We start from the raw sequence: 19,678 nt of genomic DNA, 5'->3' as shown, positions 1-19,678 counted from the left end.
TGGCAGCTCACACCCCCTCCGTCAGGAGCAGAGAGAGAGAGAGAGATAGAGAAAGACAGAGTTTGTTTTTCAGTCAAAAATCAATACATGCCCTTCGAGCTTTTAAGTATGTGAAGCACCGTGCAGCATGTCCTTTCAGGAAGCAGCTGCACAAAAGATAGCAACGTGAAGATAATCTTTCACCATTTTTAGACGAGCGTCCGTATCGTCTAGGTGTGCGAACAGCCCCCCTGCTCACACCCCCTACGTCAGGATCACAGATAGTCAGCGCAAGAGAGAGAGAAAAGTAAGTTGGGTAGCTTCTCAGCCATCTGCCAATAGCGTCCCTTGTATGAAATCAACTGGGCAAACCAACTGAGGAAGCATGTACCAGAAATTAAAAGACCCATTGTCCGCAGAAATCCGCGAACCAGCAAAAAATCAGCGATATATATTTAAATATGCTTACATATAAAATCCGCGATGGAGTGAAGCCGCGAAAGGCGAAGCGCGATATAGCGAGGGATTACTGTACTAAATACAAGGGTTGTCTAGGTTCCGCGCGGAATTTTATCGTTTGTCGAGTGTCAGCCTGTCAAAACCTGTTCTGCTGTGTAGAGGTATTATTCAAGTGGTTACATGTTTTGTTCAGATGTTTTGCTCCCTCTCTTCCTTCAGAATGAACACGAGAAGCAAATGAACTGAGAGTGCGCAGCCGGCGCTAGCGCCGAAGCTCCCGACTCCGTGCGTGCGTGACTTTCGAGTGATGATTTTTTACGACTTTTCTGATGGTTTAATCCGCTCGGTGGAACGCACCATGTTTGCCATCTTTTTCAACATCGATGGCATTGTCGCGTCAATTCCGCTGATGGAGAGGAAAACTGTGACCTCTGAGTGGCACACCACACAGTGCCTGCCTGACGTTTTTTCTCCGATGGCTAGAGGCCGGTCCAAGAACTTGTGAAGGCACTTTTTGCATCATGACAATGCGCCAGCCCACACGGCTAATGCGACGAAGCATTTAATTGAAGACAGTGGTGTCAACATTTTGAACCTGCCACCCTACTCGCCTGATCTTGCACCATGTGACTTTTTGGCTCTTCCCGAAGGTGACAGAACCCTTGCGAGGCCACAACTTCGAAACTCGAGAGGAACTGATTGCAGCTGTCAAAGAACAGCTGGACAACCTCCCAAAGACAGCCTTTCACGAGTGCTTTGCAGCGTGGGTCAGAAGAGCCCAAAAGTGCATTGATGTCGGCAGTGAATACTTGGAAAAAGTTTAAAAAGGATCGAAGTACATGAGAAAAATAGAAAAAAAAATCCTTGGCTACTTATTTCGAGTGATTCTGCGCGGAACCCAGACAACCCTCGTACTAATGCTATTAGTCAGAGCTGTTTCTGTCAAGAGGTTTACTTACCTTGGCAGTGACATTCAGTTCTCTGGAGACTCTTCCTATGAAGTCAGTAGACGGTTTGGAAGAGCATGGGGGGGGGTCATGAGGTTGCTGAAAAGGGGTGTGTGGCACTCCCAATATCAATGCAAAAGGATGAAGATCCAAGTCTTTAGAGTCCTGTTGCTTCCTGTCGTGCTATATGGTTGGCTATCCAGTGACATTAGACGAAGACTGGACTTCTTTGGTACTGTGTCTCTTCGGAGAATCCTTGGGTACCGTTAGTTTGACTTTGTGTTGAATGAGTGGTTGCTCATGGAGTCCCGAATGAGGCACATTACCTGCATTGTGAGGGAGTGTCAGTTATAGCACTACGGCCATGAGGCACGATTCCCAGAGGGTGATCTATTTCACAGGATTCTCGTTGTTGGGGACCCGAGTGGCTGGACCAGGCCAAGGGGTCACCCACGTAACACCTGACTGCAGCAGAGAGAGGGTCATTTCCGGAGGGTGGGACTGGACCGCGTGTCTGCCTCGGGGCTTGCCAACTGGGATCCCAAGCTCTTTCGTCCTGTGGTAGTGTACCTGTGCAGGCTTCCCAACTTGACTTGTTTCTGGGCATAAGTGGCCTAGGCAAGCGCCTATGGCGCCCTCTAGTGGTCTGGGCTCTAGTGATCTGGGTGCCATGTAGAAATTCCTATCTTTATTTTGGTAGAAAAATTTGTCCAGACCTAACCAGAACACAAAGAAACGTTTATGTGGTGCGCCTCAGCAGCGCCTGCACTGTCTGCACTTTGTACAGCAGCCCTGGGTGACGCAACTTTTTTTTTTAACAATGCACACCTAGAAACACTCAGACTCCTATTATATTTTTCTATATTATTTTCGAATACTTGTGATGTTCTGTCTTAATGCCTCACAAATTACACAGTCTTAAGAAGAACGTGATGATGATGATGCCAATAATAAAAATTCTCAAACTGTACCATACAAGTGAGAGACATAACGAAATAAAATTGAATGATCAAAACAGCAGCAGGACTGTAGCTCTTGAGTGAATTGCTAAAAGCTAATTTACCCCAAACTATGGTCGTCTCCCAAATGGACATACATTAAAACTTGTGTTAAAACTTAGAAAATATCATATTCTGTTGCTCATCACCATTTGTGAGATTTTTCTCTTGGCACGCTAAAGTGACTGTGTGTTTTTTTGGATATGGAAGATTGCATTATTTGCATACACGATCATACGGTAAATAGGAATTGTGGGTAAAAATTCCTGTTTAAAGATATTATTATTACTAGCAAAATACCCGCCCTTCGCAGTGGCGAAGTACTGCTTTAAAATTTTTATTAAGAAGAAAAGTAAACCTTTTTAAACTGAGGGAAAATATATCAATAATTATTTGTTAAGGATCTCTTTGTGTACCATGTTGTCAGTTCGGCTCTCCGGTTGTAATATGACCAAGCTGTGCTCTGTGCTTACTCTTGAGCATGCAACGTACAGTTGGCCATGTGAAAAGCAATCTTGCCTCAAATCAATGCCAACCTTTTGTAGGGTCTGTCCCTGAGACTTATTAATTGTCATTGCGAAGCAGAGCCTTACTGGAAATTGGAGGTGTTTGAATTGAAATGGGTTTCATCGATAACTTTGCATCCAGCTTTTGAGAGTTTAAACATTCATAAACATCAAAGTGTCCACTACTCAAATCGTCACCTGTGAATCCAAGATGTTTAAGAGGCATTGGCGGTTGCCCAAAGGTGTAAAATATTTGGCCATTTCGGTACACTTGAAAGCGACAACCTAACAATTCAGCGGCAGCCATCAACTCACATGCAGAACCATAGGTGAAGGGCTTAAGCATTTCACTCTTATAGTGCTCCTGTGTAGTATAATTATCTCCTGTACCGTCATCAGTCCACACCTTGAACCTGTCCCAGTCATTCAATACATAAGACACAATGTTCCTCCAGATATCAAGAGTGAGCCTGATATGGCCGTGCAATATGTAACACAGAGAATGGAAAAGGCAGTCGCCATCTCTGGGCATAGAAACCACTCGGTAAGTGACAATTCTTTGATCGATGGTGATTACCTCCATAGACATGTTAATGGGGGTACAGTTGGAACGATAAAGGAAATGGGTACCTGAACAATGTAAACTAAGTCTAAAATACCTACACAATAACTATAATCATAATAAACAAACAATAAAACAGCGGAGAAGCCGTGGATTAAATAAAAAGGCTGCAGTTATCAGCAGGGAGACGTGAATACCGTGGCGAAGCAAGGAAGGGAATGAAGAGACTGGAGCGACGGACGGCCTTATATAGGCAGGCAGCCAACTACGTGGGAGGCGTGGGGATGGGGGATCCAACACCGCCTCACACGGTGACCGAGCTGCAGGCTATGGACGTATATATGTACGTAAGCAGGATTCAATTAGCGTTGGGAACCCGCGTACCAAATTTCTTGAAGATGGGCCCATAAGTAACAAACACTGTTGGAAAGTTCAATATGGCGGCTGACAGTGGCATCATACCACCGAAATAAGTATGTACATCGGTTTCGGTTAGTGCAGGGAAGCCGCCTACCAAATTTCGTGAAGATGGGGCCATAAATAAGAAAGTTTAACATGGCGGACATTGTCGACCGTTATGACCGGTATGCACAGAACTTTGAAATGAAACCTGCTTAACTTTTGTAAGTAAGGTGTAAGGAATGAGCCTGCCAAATTTCAGCCTTCTACCTACACGGGAAGTTGGAGAATTAGTGATGAGTGAGTCAGTGAGGACTTTGCCTTTTATTAGTATAGATTAATAATACATTTTATTTCAAGGCACCTTTCTAAACACCCAAGGACACCATGCACACAGTAAAATGGTATGGTGACACGGGTATCTTGGGTTTGAATCCTGCACCCAGTTAATGTCTTTGTGGAGTTTGTGTGATTTCATAATCTGTTTATAGGTTTTGTTTTGTTTTTTGTTTTCCTGACATTTTCAAACTACAGAGCCCCTGAGAGGACATGGTGGGCACAAAATAGTAAGCGGTGGGCATAAGATAGTAAATGGTGAAAACGAGATTCCCAGAATAAAAAAAATTCACCATGTCCCCTCAGGGGCTCCGTATCGAATACATGCAGGTTTGGTTATTTGGTGACTCCAGACTGTCCCAGTGTAAGTGGCTTCTGTGGTGGACTAACCTTCTGTCCAGGGCTGGCTTCTGATTTGTGCCATGTTGCCAGGATAAGTTTCAGTCCCCTGAAATCCTAAATAGATTAAGCAGATCTGAAAATGCTATGTTATAGTTTTAGCTATGAAATAATGTAAACATTCTCACGCTTACCAAAAAAAATCCTATATAAAAATTTTTTAAAATATAATTGTTAGATGTAAATCATTTTCCTGCGGTGGGCTGGTACCCTGCCCGGGGTTTGTTTCCTGCCTTGCGCCCTGTGTTGGCTAGGATTGGCTCTAGCAGACGCCCATGACCCTGTATTTAGGATATATCGGGTTGGATAATGGATGGATGGTAAATAATTTCCTGAAATATTTCATATTTTTTGGCATAATTTGAAAGGTACTAAGTCCAACTCCCCTGGACGAGAAGTGAGATATCAAGAGATGCAGGCGCTTGTTAGAATTATTCTGCATTTATGAAAACCTTAATGCTCCGTAATTCATAATGAGGTCTTTTTGGTTGCAGGTTAATGGCAGAAGCAGAACCTTCACATGCAATGGACCCATTCAAAGTAAATACAATTGCTGAGCAATTGGCACAGAAATATGATCGCATTAAAAGAATCGGATTATGGTTAAATCAAGGCTCATGCTATGTGCAGGAAGAACAAGAGAAATTTAAAGAAGCACAGGCCAGATTACATCAAGGTTATAATCCAAAGATGAGAAGTGAAATAAGCAGGCTGAAATCATTTGAAAATTTAAAGTCCTATTCATCTTGCTCTCCTTCAGAGAGGGCTAAAGGAGGTTTCTACTGTACAGAAGACGGATCATACATGCAGTGCTTTTGCTGTGGGTTTGTACTTTTAGGAACACCCCAGGATAAAACCCCATACATTTGCCATCAGGAATTTCAGCCAAACTGTGACTTTATTAAAGGCTTAGAGGTGGGCAACATACCGAAATATGAAGTTCGAGTTCAACAAAATATAGACATTGACCTTGACAAAGTACAGGTCTACAGCATAGAAGAGAAACGAGTCGAGTCCTACAAAGACTGGCCAAATTATTCCAAAGCAGACCTCATCAGACTGGCGCGGGCTGGGTTTTACTTTACAGGTAAGTGTCTTGTGATAAGCTGAGCTCTACTTTACGAATTAATAGAATCTTTCTCTTTTCTGTACTACACATAATGCCCTGAAGATGCATAATACTTTATCAGAGTCAGTCTCTTGATTTCACCTAAACAAAAAAACAAGTGACTTGAGAGCTTTAAATTTAATGTTGACCTTTTACATTTTACTTATTTGACTGATGTCATAATCCAAGACGACGTACAACATCTGATATAGAACTGGTTACATTTCTCTTTTGATATTCCAATTGGAGCACAGGCAGGTCAGGTGACTTGCCCTTGGTCACACAGTGTCAGCAAGGTGATCTGAACCACAACCACAGAGTTTGTCATCCAAAGCCTTGACCACCAAATGCATAAAGACTCAAGATGGCTATTGGGAAAGGGAACATACGGAGTGTCGTTTCCTCCATGTTCATAGTTTTATGTTTTTAAAACGTGATACTGCTTTTCCACCAGAACTAGGAAACATCAGGCTAAGACTATTTTCTGTTTTATTTCCAATGACTTTTTCAGGAGGTCTCTAAAATGACCCATGCAATTTCACCTAAGTCTTTGTCACACCTCATAATCCTCAAACTTAATCTATAACACAATCTTGGGGGCACTGAATGTTGAAACAGAGGATTACTGGTGAACAGAGTCTAGCTGTAAACCTGCAGAGCTCTGTTCTGTTGACAAGGAAGATTGCACTATGGTTAAAAGTTGGGTGTTATGTTTTAGCCTGCGTTCCTTCCCTGGCTAGTGTTTATATTCCCTTTCCTTGACTTTTTTGTTAATTGTTCAGCTTGAATCATTTATGAATGATAATTTCTGTTGTCACAGAGGCATGGCTTGGCTGGGATCCTGGCTGGGATGGATGGATGGATGGGTCCTTACCTGGTTGGGAAGACGTTATAATGGAAGGGGTGAAAGGAGACTTCCCTCTGGGACCATGTGTTCCCCCAATGCAATAGGTTGAATCATCCCTGTGGTAGATCTTTCAAGTGCACATGGGTGGCCCACCAGGGGGAGCTGCAGGGAGGAGGAAGATTCCATGTTTTAAGGAGGTTCTTCCTGGCCCAGAAGTGATTCATGGGTATAATATTGTAGCACCAGAAGTACTCCTGGATCCAGTATAAAGGAAGCCACCCAGGCGAGTTGAAGTTAGATGTGGAAGAAGGACAAAGCTCACCTAGGAGTAGTAGAGGATGAAGAAAATAAAGACAAGAAGTAAAAGAGTTGTATTGTGGTTGTGTGGCCCTTATAAAGAAGCTTGCTTGAATTTATTTCTTTAAAATAAAATATTAATTGGAATATGGGACTTGTCTGTGGAGTTGTGTCTGGGGTCGGGGGCTTTGATACTGTACATCCCCTGCAGGGTTAAGGTTAGCAGGTCACTCTGTTAATATTGTTCTGTTCATTTATTATTTAGTCGTTATGTGTCATGTACAGTATTACTATGAGGGATGTTCAAAATGTTTCCGCACTTTCGTATTTTCGTTGGAAATGGTTAAGGCAGGAGGAGTAGTCATTGGGCATTAAAACGTCTTAATAAATAGAGTTTAAAAAAGTGCAGAAACTTTTTGAATGTTCTTTGTATTTTTATTATGTTTAATATTGTTTTATGACCTTCTTTAAATGTCTTTATATTCCGGGACTAACCCTTGTATCACTACTAGTGACCACCCCCAGCTCCATAATGGGAAGACTGGAACGAGGAGTCCCTTGCGGTTCACTGAATACACTTTAGTGGGGTTAGAATTTCAGCATGCAAGTATTGCTATTCTCATTGGATTTTTCTGCTTTTTTAACTATTTTTGCTTCTGTTTAAGGATTATGATTTAGAATATTGTATTGAAGCTTGTTTGTGTTCAAATTGCCTTCTTGACAATTCCTTTTTCTTCTTTGTTGCTCTTTAGAGCATTTTGTTGTATTTTTGTTTTTGTAAATGAATCCTTCTTTCATAAAGATTCTCTTGTCACCACTCACCTTACAAGCCAGGGGTTTACGGTAAACCCTTTCCTGTGATGAGACAGAGTCTCTGGATTTATTATGACTGATAATAGGACCAAGAGATAATAATGAGAGCTACAATAGGAATCTGTGCCAGACAAGGGTAAAATTGGGAGATCAAAAATATATCAAGCTGTAAAAGCACTGTGGCAAACCAGAAACCACAAGTCACAGGCCAAGAAAATATTGAACACAAAACAAATCTAGTGCTTGCCATACTTTATAACTGAAACTAACAAACACTACAGATAGTTGTTTAATTTTTTATCCAATTGAAGGATAACCTATACTCTCACAGTGGCCATATTTATTCCAGTGGTTCCTGTGATGTTACAGATGTGGTTGCATGACCAGTGATTTACTTCTCATAATTAATAAATGCAAAAAAAAATAAACAAAACATAATTATAAGTCATTCCCAACTGAGTTTTAAATATGAAAATCTACAAACATTAATGTTTACTGTCGCGGTCCCTTGTAGAACATTTTAATTATAGTTTGGGACTTTGCTTATATATTTCTAAACTTTGGAAGCCAACACCCATTTGGGCCAGTGTAGGCTGGAGCCTGCCAGTTGAGCAGCCACTGAAGTCCATCTGCATCTAGGGACCACCCCCAGCCCCATAAAGGCTATGCAGACAGACAGTTCATTGTTAAAGCTTGGTGTTGTTCAGTTCTCTCTGAGTTTTGGTAAAACTCATTTTGATTTACTTAATTATTACCTTCTTTGCTCTGTTTTTGACCTTTCTTTCAGTCTGTGTTTTGGGACATTGTTCACTACTCATTTATTCCTCTGGTGCTTTTTTGAGTTCTTGTTTTGAAAATTAAATAATTTTATTCATAAAGATTCTTTTGTTTCCCCTTTAATAACAGATCAAAGGTTCACAGTCACCTTCCCACTTTTAGGGTTTTGTATGATACTTTTTGGACTTTACTAGTTGTTCTGCCAGCTTCATATTGTTGGGTCCTGCTCCAGCTGAAGCCAGCAGAATGCTTTGGGGTCTGGCTGAGCAGACAGGTGGGTTCTTGGCCTACTGTATAAATTCTTTTGGGGGGCCTCATCATATTTTGTTCTAGGGGAAACTCCATATCATGAAACTCCCAATTGCAGAGCGTCTCACCCTATAACAGCCAAGCCACCCTGAGAAGAAACCTTTTTTCAGCCACTTGTACTTAACAATGTCATTTTTTTAGTCATTACCCACAGCTCAGAACCATAGTGAAGCAGAGGGATTTAGATCAACTGGTAAACCAAGGGTTTTGTCTTTAGACTCAGCTCTCTGCTTCCCTATCAAAGACTGGTACAGCGCCTGCAGAACAGCTTCTCCAATCCACTTGTTGATCCCATGCTCCATTTTTCTGTCACTAGTGAACAAGATTGAACATAAATACTTTAATAAATGAATCCTCCTCATCAAACGGGTTTAACGGCTCGGAAGCAGTGACTGGAGCAGACTCAGTCTGAGGGAGAGAGGACAGGAGAGTGAGCTGTTAGGTTTGCTGGGGCTCAGTCTTTTAAATGTTCTAAACTTCGTGTGAGAAGTATGTTGTGTGGTAAGCCTGCAGCTGATCCCACAAAGGGGACGGGTAAGAGTGTGTTTGTTTCTCATTTATATACTGACTAAGAGAGAGTTTCTGAGGGGCAACTGTGTTTCTTTGCCAAAGGTTTATTGTATAACAGACAACTCGCAGTCAAGAGCGTAAGAGTGTGCTGTTGGCGACGCTTTGCGGGAGCAAAAACGGAGCAGAGGAACTACTGAACTGCACATGAGTGACGTTCTTTCAAACCCTGAGTATCAGTCTGCACACCCGTCCACTCCTCATGAATAATATCCAAGATGCCTTGCGGACGCCTGCCAAACAGTAACTTAAATGGAATTAAGCTGGTAGAAGCCTGAGGGGGATTTTCATGAGGAATAGCAACACAGAGTTCCAGGATGTCGGGTCATTATGAGCCACATACCTGTATCTTCTGCTTTAAAATCTTGTTAAATCGCTCCGTCAGGCCATTCGTCTGAGGATCACAAACACAAAATAAAGTTAACTAAATATGTTATCTTGTGTGATTTTGGGCTATATAAAAATAAATTATATTGTATTATTTAAAACCCTTGACTCAAGCTACGAATAATTTACAGTATGGACACTGAACATCACATCACCAGATCATACTGTTTCAATGTATCTGTAACAGGTAGCTGGAAGAAAATGAAACTAATACTTAAATGGATTGCACACAGTACACTGTTCTGCTTGGCTGTATGATTGAACCTTGCAAAGGAGTGGTGTACCGGTATGTCTGCTTCTTGCCTGAAACCCTGTGCTGCTAGGATAATAGTGACACAGGTATTTTTACTAAAGTAAAATATGTATTGTGCTTGGTTACTTGTTACTTCTGAAGGTAGACTAAGTGATGTATGTTACTTTTAACATGTTACCCCAAACACTGGTCCCCAAATTCTGTTGTTGAGCTTAGCACTGTACATTCAGATCATCATCATTGGCGAATGAATAATGCAATTGCTTGAGCATTTGCTCTGGAAATTTACCTTTGTGGACGCTAAAACCCTTTTTTTTACCCACGGCTGCTGGAAACGTGATCAAAGCTAAATCAAGTACAGGCTAACCAGACAGTGCCACAGACATGCGCAGACCACGAAATCCTTAAGTGTAACCCGGTTAAGGGTTTACATTGCAAAATAGCTGAGTTAATTGTCTAGAAATCTATGCATGTTAATCCAGTTTCTCAGAGATCAATATTCCAGTTTCTTTAACCGGAACAAGGATGCACATTGTACATGGTGTTTTTGAAACTATGTGTCTGTGAATAACTGGGCTATTAAAGTGCATTTAAACACACTTAATGTAACCTTAAGGGGCTAAACATCTCACATAGTGGGTATATCGGCCAGCATCATCTATGACAACTCCCATGATAGCCAGGTTGTATTACTGACAATTGCCTAAATCCATTTACTTTTATTTGGTTTTTGCATTTTAAGAAATATTTAAGAATCATAAAGGGTATAATGACCAAATAAAAGTTAATTGCCTGCTCACCTTACTTGCATTTAATATTGGCTCTATCCTGTTGCCTGGGGTATAAATGAATAAAGAAATGATACCACCTAGTGGAGACAGTGAAGCACAGTAGCAGGGTGCAGATGGATTGGTGCCACTTCCAGGTGAATGTAAGGATAGGAGAACAAGGGTTGGAGTGGATTACATATCTGTGGGTGTACATAACAAATTTAGGATAGGGTCAGCTCAGAAACCTTTGATTACAAAGTAGGGGAAAATGAATGTAAATTTTGAAAGAACTTGAAGTATACCTTAAAAGGTTTTGGATAAAAAAGTGCATGCAAAAGGAAAAAATTAAACTTGGTGACAAGGATATTTTTTGAGTTGATGTCTGTTTTGAGAATAATAAAGACATGACATCTGAATGTGAAACATTTGATTTTAAGATTGCTTGGTGCTTAATGTAAGTTGAAAAGAGCTTTTCCATATTGATAGTGTAATGCTTGTGTTTTTTTCTCCCCCTGTAGGAGTTAGGGACACGGTGCAGTGTCATTGCTGTGGTGGTACACTGTCTCATTGGGAACAAGAGGATGATCCATGGAAAGAACATGCAAAATGGTTTCCAGAGTAAGTGAAAAGCTGTAGGAACCTCAGCAGGGTGAAGGCAAGACCTCACCTTGAGTGGGATGCTACACTGCACCTGGGTGCACAAGCAAGTATACATCTGCTGTGTATATCGGAATAGTTTTTTATTTTTTTATCGTCACAGAGCACTTTAATTTGTAATACACATGAGCAAAGCTATAAAATATTAAAATGCATGGGATTATTTGGCATAACCTTATTACAGAGGGAAATAAACAAATTACATGAAAGTAAAACAAATCAGTGGGATGCAAAGGATTGTAATCCCCAAAGCCATGTTAGCTGTGTGCAGAAGTAAGAGAGAGACTGTATGACATTACTTCATTGTTTACAGTGGTTTAGGGAGCCTTTTATTTGTCATAGCCTTAAACATTAAAGTTCAGGAAATTGGAAAGTGGCAGTAAGGTGTGTGGAAGGGGGAAATAACCTCATAAGTATCACCATTTATAAGACTACTTCTGTATATAGACAGCATGTCCAGTCTGACTATCAATCAGTAAAAATACTGAATCTGTGATGTCATTGTAGAGAATAATAATGTTGTACAAGCAAGACAACAGAATGTTCTGTAAGTTGGTGGCATCTAGTGCATGAATGTGACAATACATTACAAGCCATTCACTGTCATTACAGTTATGTTATTTATTAATTCTTCATATCTATAGTTACCTTTTGGAAATAGTTGCTCTTCATTTCTGTGATAGATTTACTAATAAGCAGTGTAAGGAAAATCCTGCTAGTAACAGCTTCAAATTGAATGTTCAGCCAAAGATGTACTGCCTCAAAGACTGGAGGTAGTATTTTAGATGAGAGACAACAAGGAGACAAGATTTGTGACAATTTTGATAACGGGAGGTTGAAACGATTTTTTTGATACAACCAAAACTAAACCCTGGAATCAAAGTGTTGTGGAGTCCCAAAGCACATAAGTTCCAAAAGCACTCCCAATAATGCCCATTAGAGGGGGATATCACTGTCAAACCCTGGCTAGTAATAAGGGCAAGCACTGAGTCTTTATAAAATAAAAAGGTTTATTTCACAAAAAGCTCTGTAAATATTAGAAGCTCCAAAGAGCATACTAAGCAAAAAATGAGTTGCCAGAAAGGGCAATTCAAGGCAAACAAGCTCCAAAACAGAAATACAAGTCAAGGTCAAGAACAGAGCAAACAGGTCAAAAATCCAGTAATTAACGAAAAGCACATATAAAGGCACAAAAACTCACTAACACCAGAGAGCATTCATAATGATTCACCGGGAACTGTGGAAGACTCTCTGGATTTATAGGGCGGAAGGGCAGGTCCTGGCAGTGATAGACTCTTGGGGAACCACTTACATAATACATGGAACATATTAAAGACAATTGATATACATAGACAAAAGCAAAAGTAAAGAATGATGTACATAATGAACATAAATAAAAGAATCAAGAATGAACAAAAGTGACACAAAACTTGAATTTGAACCCTTGTCAGAGAAGGAACCCTGCCTGAAACATGACATAAAGTCAAGAGAGAATGAAACAAAAGTCAAAAACTAGCAATCAAAGAGATTGTTCATCAGAACTAAAATGTGATCAAAAATTTCAAGTCAAAAACAAAAGCAAGGATTAATCATCATCAAGGGAATAATAAAAAAAAAAGCCTTTGAAAAATGATTCAAGGGTTTATCCACCAAGCTCGGATAAAACATGGCCGCTTGAGATGATCTTTAAACCCTTGGCATAATAAGGTGAGGGTCGCAACCTCTGAGAACATGCCCCTACAACTGCAAGATGCATCATAGCAACAGGATCCACAAAATGGTGTAACAGAAAATATAAGTAATATACAAACTTATTTAAGGTGCACGAAACTCAAAAACAAACCTCAAACTTGGAATCTTTGTCAAATCGCTATCATCGATAGCAGTGTGAAGACCTGAGTGACATCAATAAGGACCGAATTGCTATGGCCAATCAAATTGGTTTAGAGCATTTCTGAAACGGCAAGGCCTGTGGGTTGCTCATTGTTACCCATGCTAAGTGACTACTGACAGTAATCCAAGGAGAGAAAAACTATGAAATGCACCAAGAGTTCAATGAAGCCCATCCTGTCTTGTACAAACCAGAACATGGATTACTGTGGCAGAGATCATAGATATTTTTTTGGGAATTAGCTATGGAAGTAATGTGTCACAGCACCCAGTGCATTGAACCTCCTGCATATGGTATGGTGTAGCCGCAAGCCAGTCAGTGTCCATGCTAACCCTTCTCCATTGTCAAAAGGGCTTGCAATGGGTATGTGAAAATTAAAACTGGACCTTCGATCAATGGAAGAAGACTTCCTGGTTCCGATGAATACTGTTTTCCATTGCATCATATGGACGGTCAGGTTCACCTGCACTCTTTACCTGGGGAAGAGATTACACCAAGATAAACTGTGAGAAGAAGACAAGCCAATGGAGGGAGAGTGTTGCTTTGGGCAGTCATGCTGGGCATTCATGCGGATGTTTTGTTCCAACACTCCATTACACTTTTCTATACACATGTAACCTGCTAGAAAGCTGGGATCTTCTGATTCTGGCTGTTATGATTCCATGTTTTTGGGCCCCTCTGCTTTTATTTTCATTATTCATTTTCTTGTAGTTGCTTATTTCTAACACTTGTAGTGATTTGTTCTTATTTGTCTCACCATTTTAAATGCTATGAGCATCTTTGTAGGCACATTGTTTGTGTAAGTGACTCCTGTTGCCAGTCACATGTCACTCTTGTTGTGGCATGTGGCATAATTACACATACTCCTTAAAAGTTTTGGATAAAAAATAAAAATCTAAATAAATCTCTTGCATATTTTCAGATTATTTAGGGTGTAAGGGACAGCCGGAAGCCCAATCCAGCCGGAATGCCCAAGAAATGGATGGATGGAGGAAGGCAGCTTTCCTGGGTTGCACTTGTGCTCTGGATTCCCACAGGGCACCATGGGACTTGGAGTTCTTTAACTCAGGCCTTTTGGGTGCTATGGGTGCCGGAAGGGGGAGCTGGAAAGACAGGCGAGGGCTATGGCATGGGGTTTCCGCCTCACCTGAAATGCTGCAGACCATGTGGGCGGATGTTTGGAAGCACTTCTGGGGCAGCTAAAATAATAGGGACTGTCTGCCTCATGTTAACATGCCTGATTTGGGTGGAAGGTGGAGGAAGCTTACAAGGGGGAGTGGAGGAGACAGTAACCAAGACAGAAGGAAGAAAAGAGTGCTTTATTGTGCAGAGACTTGTGCTTATTGCATACTTGTGGCCATGGTGGGAAACACTTGGTGAACATTATAGTAATAATCAGACTCTTTGCCCTTTTAAATTGTGTCCGTGCCTGTTTCTGTTCTTTGTTTGGGGACCTGGAATGCCCCCTACTCTCCATAAGGGTAAGGGTCACTAGGCTAAAGACTTAGCTTTGTCTTTTGACTTTGAGTCTGGTGTTAAATTTTAGTTTGACAATGAGGTATCTCATGTGTGTTTTGGTCCAGACCTCCTTTTTTAATGTTTTCTGAAAAGACCCACTCTATTCATCTCATTACAAAAATTTTAGAACTTATCTTTCGATCATTTTTGCCATCTTGATCACATTCCATTTCCTATTTGTTTCATGACTCTTAGCAAATGTTCATTCAGCTTTGTGACTCCTAGTTTGTTTTTTATTAGAACTCTTCATAAGGCTCCTTCAGTCATAAAGGAATACTCCATCCAAAAATGGTATTTTTTTATATGTTACTTACCCCATGTAAAATTTAGTGCTGACTGAGAGAATTATTTAATCTCATGTTTTTATGCAGAACAGTTGTAATAAAGTTTCTAACAGGGTAGAAGTCTATAGTGACCATTGCTGGACAACAACAAACAATATCAAAACCTTGAGGAGAAAATCTCATGTGACTCGTATTGCATAATCCACACGTCGTATCATCTTATCATATGTTCACAATGTCTCAAATTAAAAAAAAATTACTGAAAAACTGTTTGAAAGTAAACTTTCTCATGAACTAAAATGGAACATACTCCAAAGAGAATGAGCATTTGAACTGTAGACCCACCTGCTGTTGTTACTCTTACAGTTATATCCACAACTGGAGTATCTTGGGGTTATTTAGTGGCTGGCTGTGCAACCCCACGGATGAATTGACTCTCTTTGTTGAAGCATCTGAGATATGCACACATACGAGGCTGTCTCTGAATGAACATGTAGCGATCTATATGTTTTTATGACTTTCATTGTTTGGCTGCTCTGTTTGTGATCAATTTGTGTGTCAATCACCCGCTTCTATAAGAATTCTTTATCAACGTGATCAGAATATTATACTCCTCCCCCATGGCTTTAGTTCTCACCAACTTCATAATTTCTCAATCCTTTGGGATTCAAAAAGGTGCCAGACAGGACTGTCCACCATCTCCTTTACTTTTTAACATCTCACTTGAACCCCTTGCTATTGCTGTTCGCTCTTTTCAATTGATCACCCTTATTATGTTTCATGGCTCATGCAATAAAATCTCTTTATATGATGACATAATTATTTTGCTTTTTCTTGGTAGTGCCCTTTTGATCTTCCTCAGATCTTTGGTTTATTTAGTTCATTTTAAACACTGGGCAGCACTGTGGCGCAGTGGTAGCGCTGCTGCCTCGCAGTAAGGAGACCTGGGTTCACTTCCCGGGTCCTCCCTGCATGTTCTCCCCGTGTCTGTGTGGGTTTCCTCCGGGTGCTCCTGTTTCGTCCTACAGTCCAAAGATATGCAGGTTAGGTCGATTGGCGATTCTAAATTGGCCCTAGTGTGTGCTTGGTGTGTGTGTGTGTATCCTGCGGTGAGTTGGCGCCCTGCCCAGGATTGGTTCCCTGCCTTGCGCCCTGTGTTGGCTGGGATTGGCCCCAGCAGACCCCCGTGACCCTGTATTCGGATTCGATGGGTTGGAAAATGGATGGATGGATGGATTTTAAACACTGCCTGGCAACAAAATCAAATGGGCTCTCTTTAAATTGAACTCCCTATGCCACAAGTCATTTTTTTCAATTATACGTTCCTTTGACTAAGTCACTGAAATATTTTGGCATCTCCTTTTCTGCAGGACATTGTAATGTCTACCAATGTATTTTTAAGAGTTAAGGACTCCTTTTCCTCATGGTCTTTTCTTACACTGTCTTTTCATTCCAGATTGACAATTATTAAAATGAATATAGACCCTTGTTTTAACCTTGTTAGTGCCATGTTCCCTCTGTCTCGCTCCATAAAATATTGCCTTGAAGTTAAATCTCTTTTGTCTGCCTTTCAATAGAATGGTAAGGGACCTTCCATTTAGCAATCCATTTTGATTTGTGATAAGTCTGACAGTGAGGTGTCTTTGCCAGACCTAGAGTTATATCACTAGGTGTTTACCTTTCAATTAGTATGGAGCTGCTAAAATCCTGCTACAAATCTATTATCCTGGTCCCTTATTGAATTCAACATCTTATCCCTTAGATCCCTCTCCACTCTTCCCTTTACTGCCCTGGAACTAAATTCAAACCTCCATTCTTTAAGTCCCTTATTCTTATATCCTCTGCAGATTTGACGGAAAGTGGAGAAACATCTTGGCACAACTCCAACTTGGCAGAGCCATGGCCTTATGTTCAGAATCCTGCCCCTTGCTTTGGGACAGGTCCATCTCTTTTAAGCCATGGGCTGGTCAGGGCATTAGGGCACTTTGTGACATTTATAATGACCTTGGACTCGGAAGGTTCTAGTTACTCAGATCCGGGTTTTATGTTCCTCTTTCTTCTTTCTTTTTCTATCTTCAAATCAGATCAGTCCTTAAGGCAAACGGGATCCATATATCCTCTGCACTCCTGTCCCATCCTCTTTATATTTTTTTGCTTCTTATTATCTTCAAACTTTAAGCCAGCATCATCCCAATATGTAACTCTATGTAAGAAATTTGCTAGACCTCTACCATAATTTTAAGTCAGTCAGCGTGACCTCCTTTCTTCTTCCACATCTAATAGAATGTTATCCTTAACAATAACTCGGCATCCACCAAAAACACAATTATCAGCATACTGTATATAGTTTACATTTCTACATCACCTGAATTTCACCCCTTGTAAACTATATGCTATGCATTTAGCTGCTAACCTCATCTGTCATTTGTGTCCTTTAAATGTCCCTAGCACTTTTCTCCATGTGTTTTGTGACTGCCCTCCAATCCTGGTGTTTTGCGTGAGTTTCCAATTGCCCTTCCAATAGTTTTTCTGTTAATATTTCCCTTTTGCTTCTTATATTTCTTCTCCTGAACCTCTCTTCTCTTACCTTGACTTCTGTCGAGTTTAGGTTATTCTGTCTGGGTAACCACCTCTGCTAAATTACTCTTAACCTTTTGTTGGAAATCTTCTGACTTACCCTCTGTAAAATTCTGGAAATCCTCATTTTTTAAACTAACCTTACATGAACTTTTGGTGGTGCTGACTCAATGGATCACCTGACTCGAATATAGTAAAGTAGTAGACTGCTATTCATTTGGTCAGGAGCTGGTTGGAGATGGGGTTTAATGTCCATGCCACTAATTAATCTTAATCCCTAAATTTTCCCCTATTTTCCTCTGGGGCTCACTGTGTCTGTCTGGCCTCTCTCACTGACCTAAGCAGGCAAAAGTAATTTTAATCCTATATGGACCCCTTTTTACAGGGCAATTTTGGGAGAGGGGGTGGGAGCCAAGGGGGTGTTGCTGTTGCTTTCTACAATTACAATTTGTTTTTCTATGAATCCTAAACATTTTTCTGGTTGTTAAATTTAAAATAAACATTTCTGATCTATAAAAAGGGAATTCTTTGAGACTACAGTACAGAACAATCAGGATAATGGCAGAGGGGGTACTTTCTGGTCAAGACAGGAAATAAACCATGGAACCGGCTTTTGAGAAAAAGGAAAAAGAAAAGAGACATAAGGTGGCTGCACCAGGGTACAGGAGCGTGGGATTTCCAGTCTTAGAGTTCCTATCTTGATATGAAAGTCCCTCCTTGGCCACTATCTTGATTGGTCTGTATTCAAGACTCAGAGAATCCTTATAGAAGTTGGTAATTGGCATGCAAAATGACCACAAAAGGAGCAGGCAAACAACGAAACTTGCACAGACCTACAGACCACTTCAGACACCATACCTCTCAAACCTGTCTTTCGTCCAAATTATGGTTTTATTTTGCAAACTTTTATCATGTCTTGCTGATCAGCCCCCATCTGTACTCACCAGTGGACTAGATAGTTAATGGAAATGGCTTACTTAATTATTGAAGCAGGACCAATCTATGTGCAATATCTCCCAACAGACTATTGCATATTCTCCTGCTGTTTTTGTAAGCCGTTTTTGATTGTCTCTCATTAATATATTTACTATTCTCCATAACTAAGTGCACTATGACATCTGTGATGTGTGGGTCAATGTGGGGTAAGTTAGCCACAGGACCTAAAACTCAAAAGTACTTAACAAGTCAGCACATATTCTGTTTAAACGGCTTGGGCTTGTTACAAGTTTGCAATTTCAAAATCTCACAAAACACAATGAATAAGCTGGTACTGGGATGGGGTTATAACCAATGAATTAGGGAGGGGTGCGGGTCTTCAGTTCAAATGCTCTGCTGTATCTGAGTGCATTCCGTTTTAGTTCATTAGAGCATTTTCTGGAACGCATTTATTGAAAAATATTTTAGTAAAAATACAAGTGTCAGGGACGTTATGAGCATTCAGCTGGATGACCCGACATGTGGATTATGAAACATGAGCAACATGAATTGTTTTTCATCCAGGTTTTCACACTGTTTGCTTTTGTCCAACGTTGGTCAACTTTGACTTGTATTCTATCAGAAACTTTCTTATCTCTGTTGTTCTGCATGAAAAGATGAGATTTAATTTTTTTCTCTCCCATCGCCACAAACTAAATTAGGTAAGTAAAATATTAATAGAACATATCCTTTTTGGGTGGAGTGTACCTTTAAGTGCCTTGTCCAGAATGAGAACCATCCTGCTTTGTCTAGTGTTGAATTGTTTTTCCTTCATTCATGGTTTCTGGACTTCAAAATAATTGTCTCACTGTGCAATATTAAGTGTTTTGCTGGCCTCTGACATTTTCAGTGCAACTTCATTTGGATTTATAGTTTCATTCTGTAGCTGTATTTCGCTTTGGTAGTTAGGGTTACTTTGTCTCTATTGTTATGTTCCTTTTTGTTAATTTTACACAATCGCTTTTTGTTTTTTTAATTCGTGGAACCCATTTTAGCACTTTTCATGTCAAATATATTTCCAAAGATCTAATTACTTGCATTTGGCATGTATGTGTGTTTTATT

At 40.4% G+C, this 19,678-nt stretch overlaps 1 protein-coding gene across 1 annotated transcript in view; it reads left to right on the top strand.

The window, feature by feature from the left end:
• Positions 1-19,678, top strand: part of LOC114654177 (baculoviral IAP repeat-containing protein 1e-like) — a 115,076-nt gene that overhangs the window by 70,420 nt on the left and 24,978 nt on the right. The window contains exons 17-18 of the mRNA XM_051929479.1: positions 5,080-5,672; positions 11,232-11,331. Coding sequence (XP_051785439.1) covers positions 5,080-5,672; positions 11,232-11,331 — 693 coding nt within the window. The remainder of the gene's footprint in view (positions 1-5,079; positions 5,673-11,231; positions 11,332-19,678) is intronic.

Source organism: Erpetoichthys calabaricus, chromosome 7, assembly GCF_900747795.2.
Source record: "Erpetoichthys calabaricus chromosome 7, fErpCal1.3, whole genome shotgun sequence".
Taxonomy (NCBI): domain Eukaryota; kingdom Metazoa; phylum Chordata; class Cladistia; order Polypteriformes; family Polypteridae; genus Erpetoichthys; species Erpetoichthys calabaricus.
The sequence above is the reverse complement of the archived record's forward strand: the minus strand, read 5'-3'. Positions and strand labels throughout refer to the sequence as shown.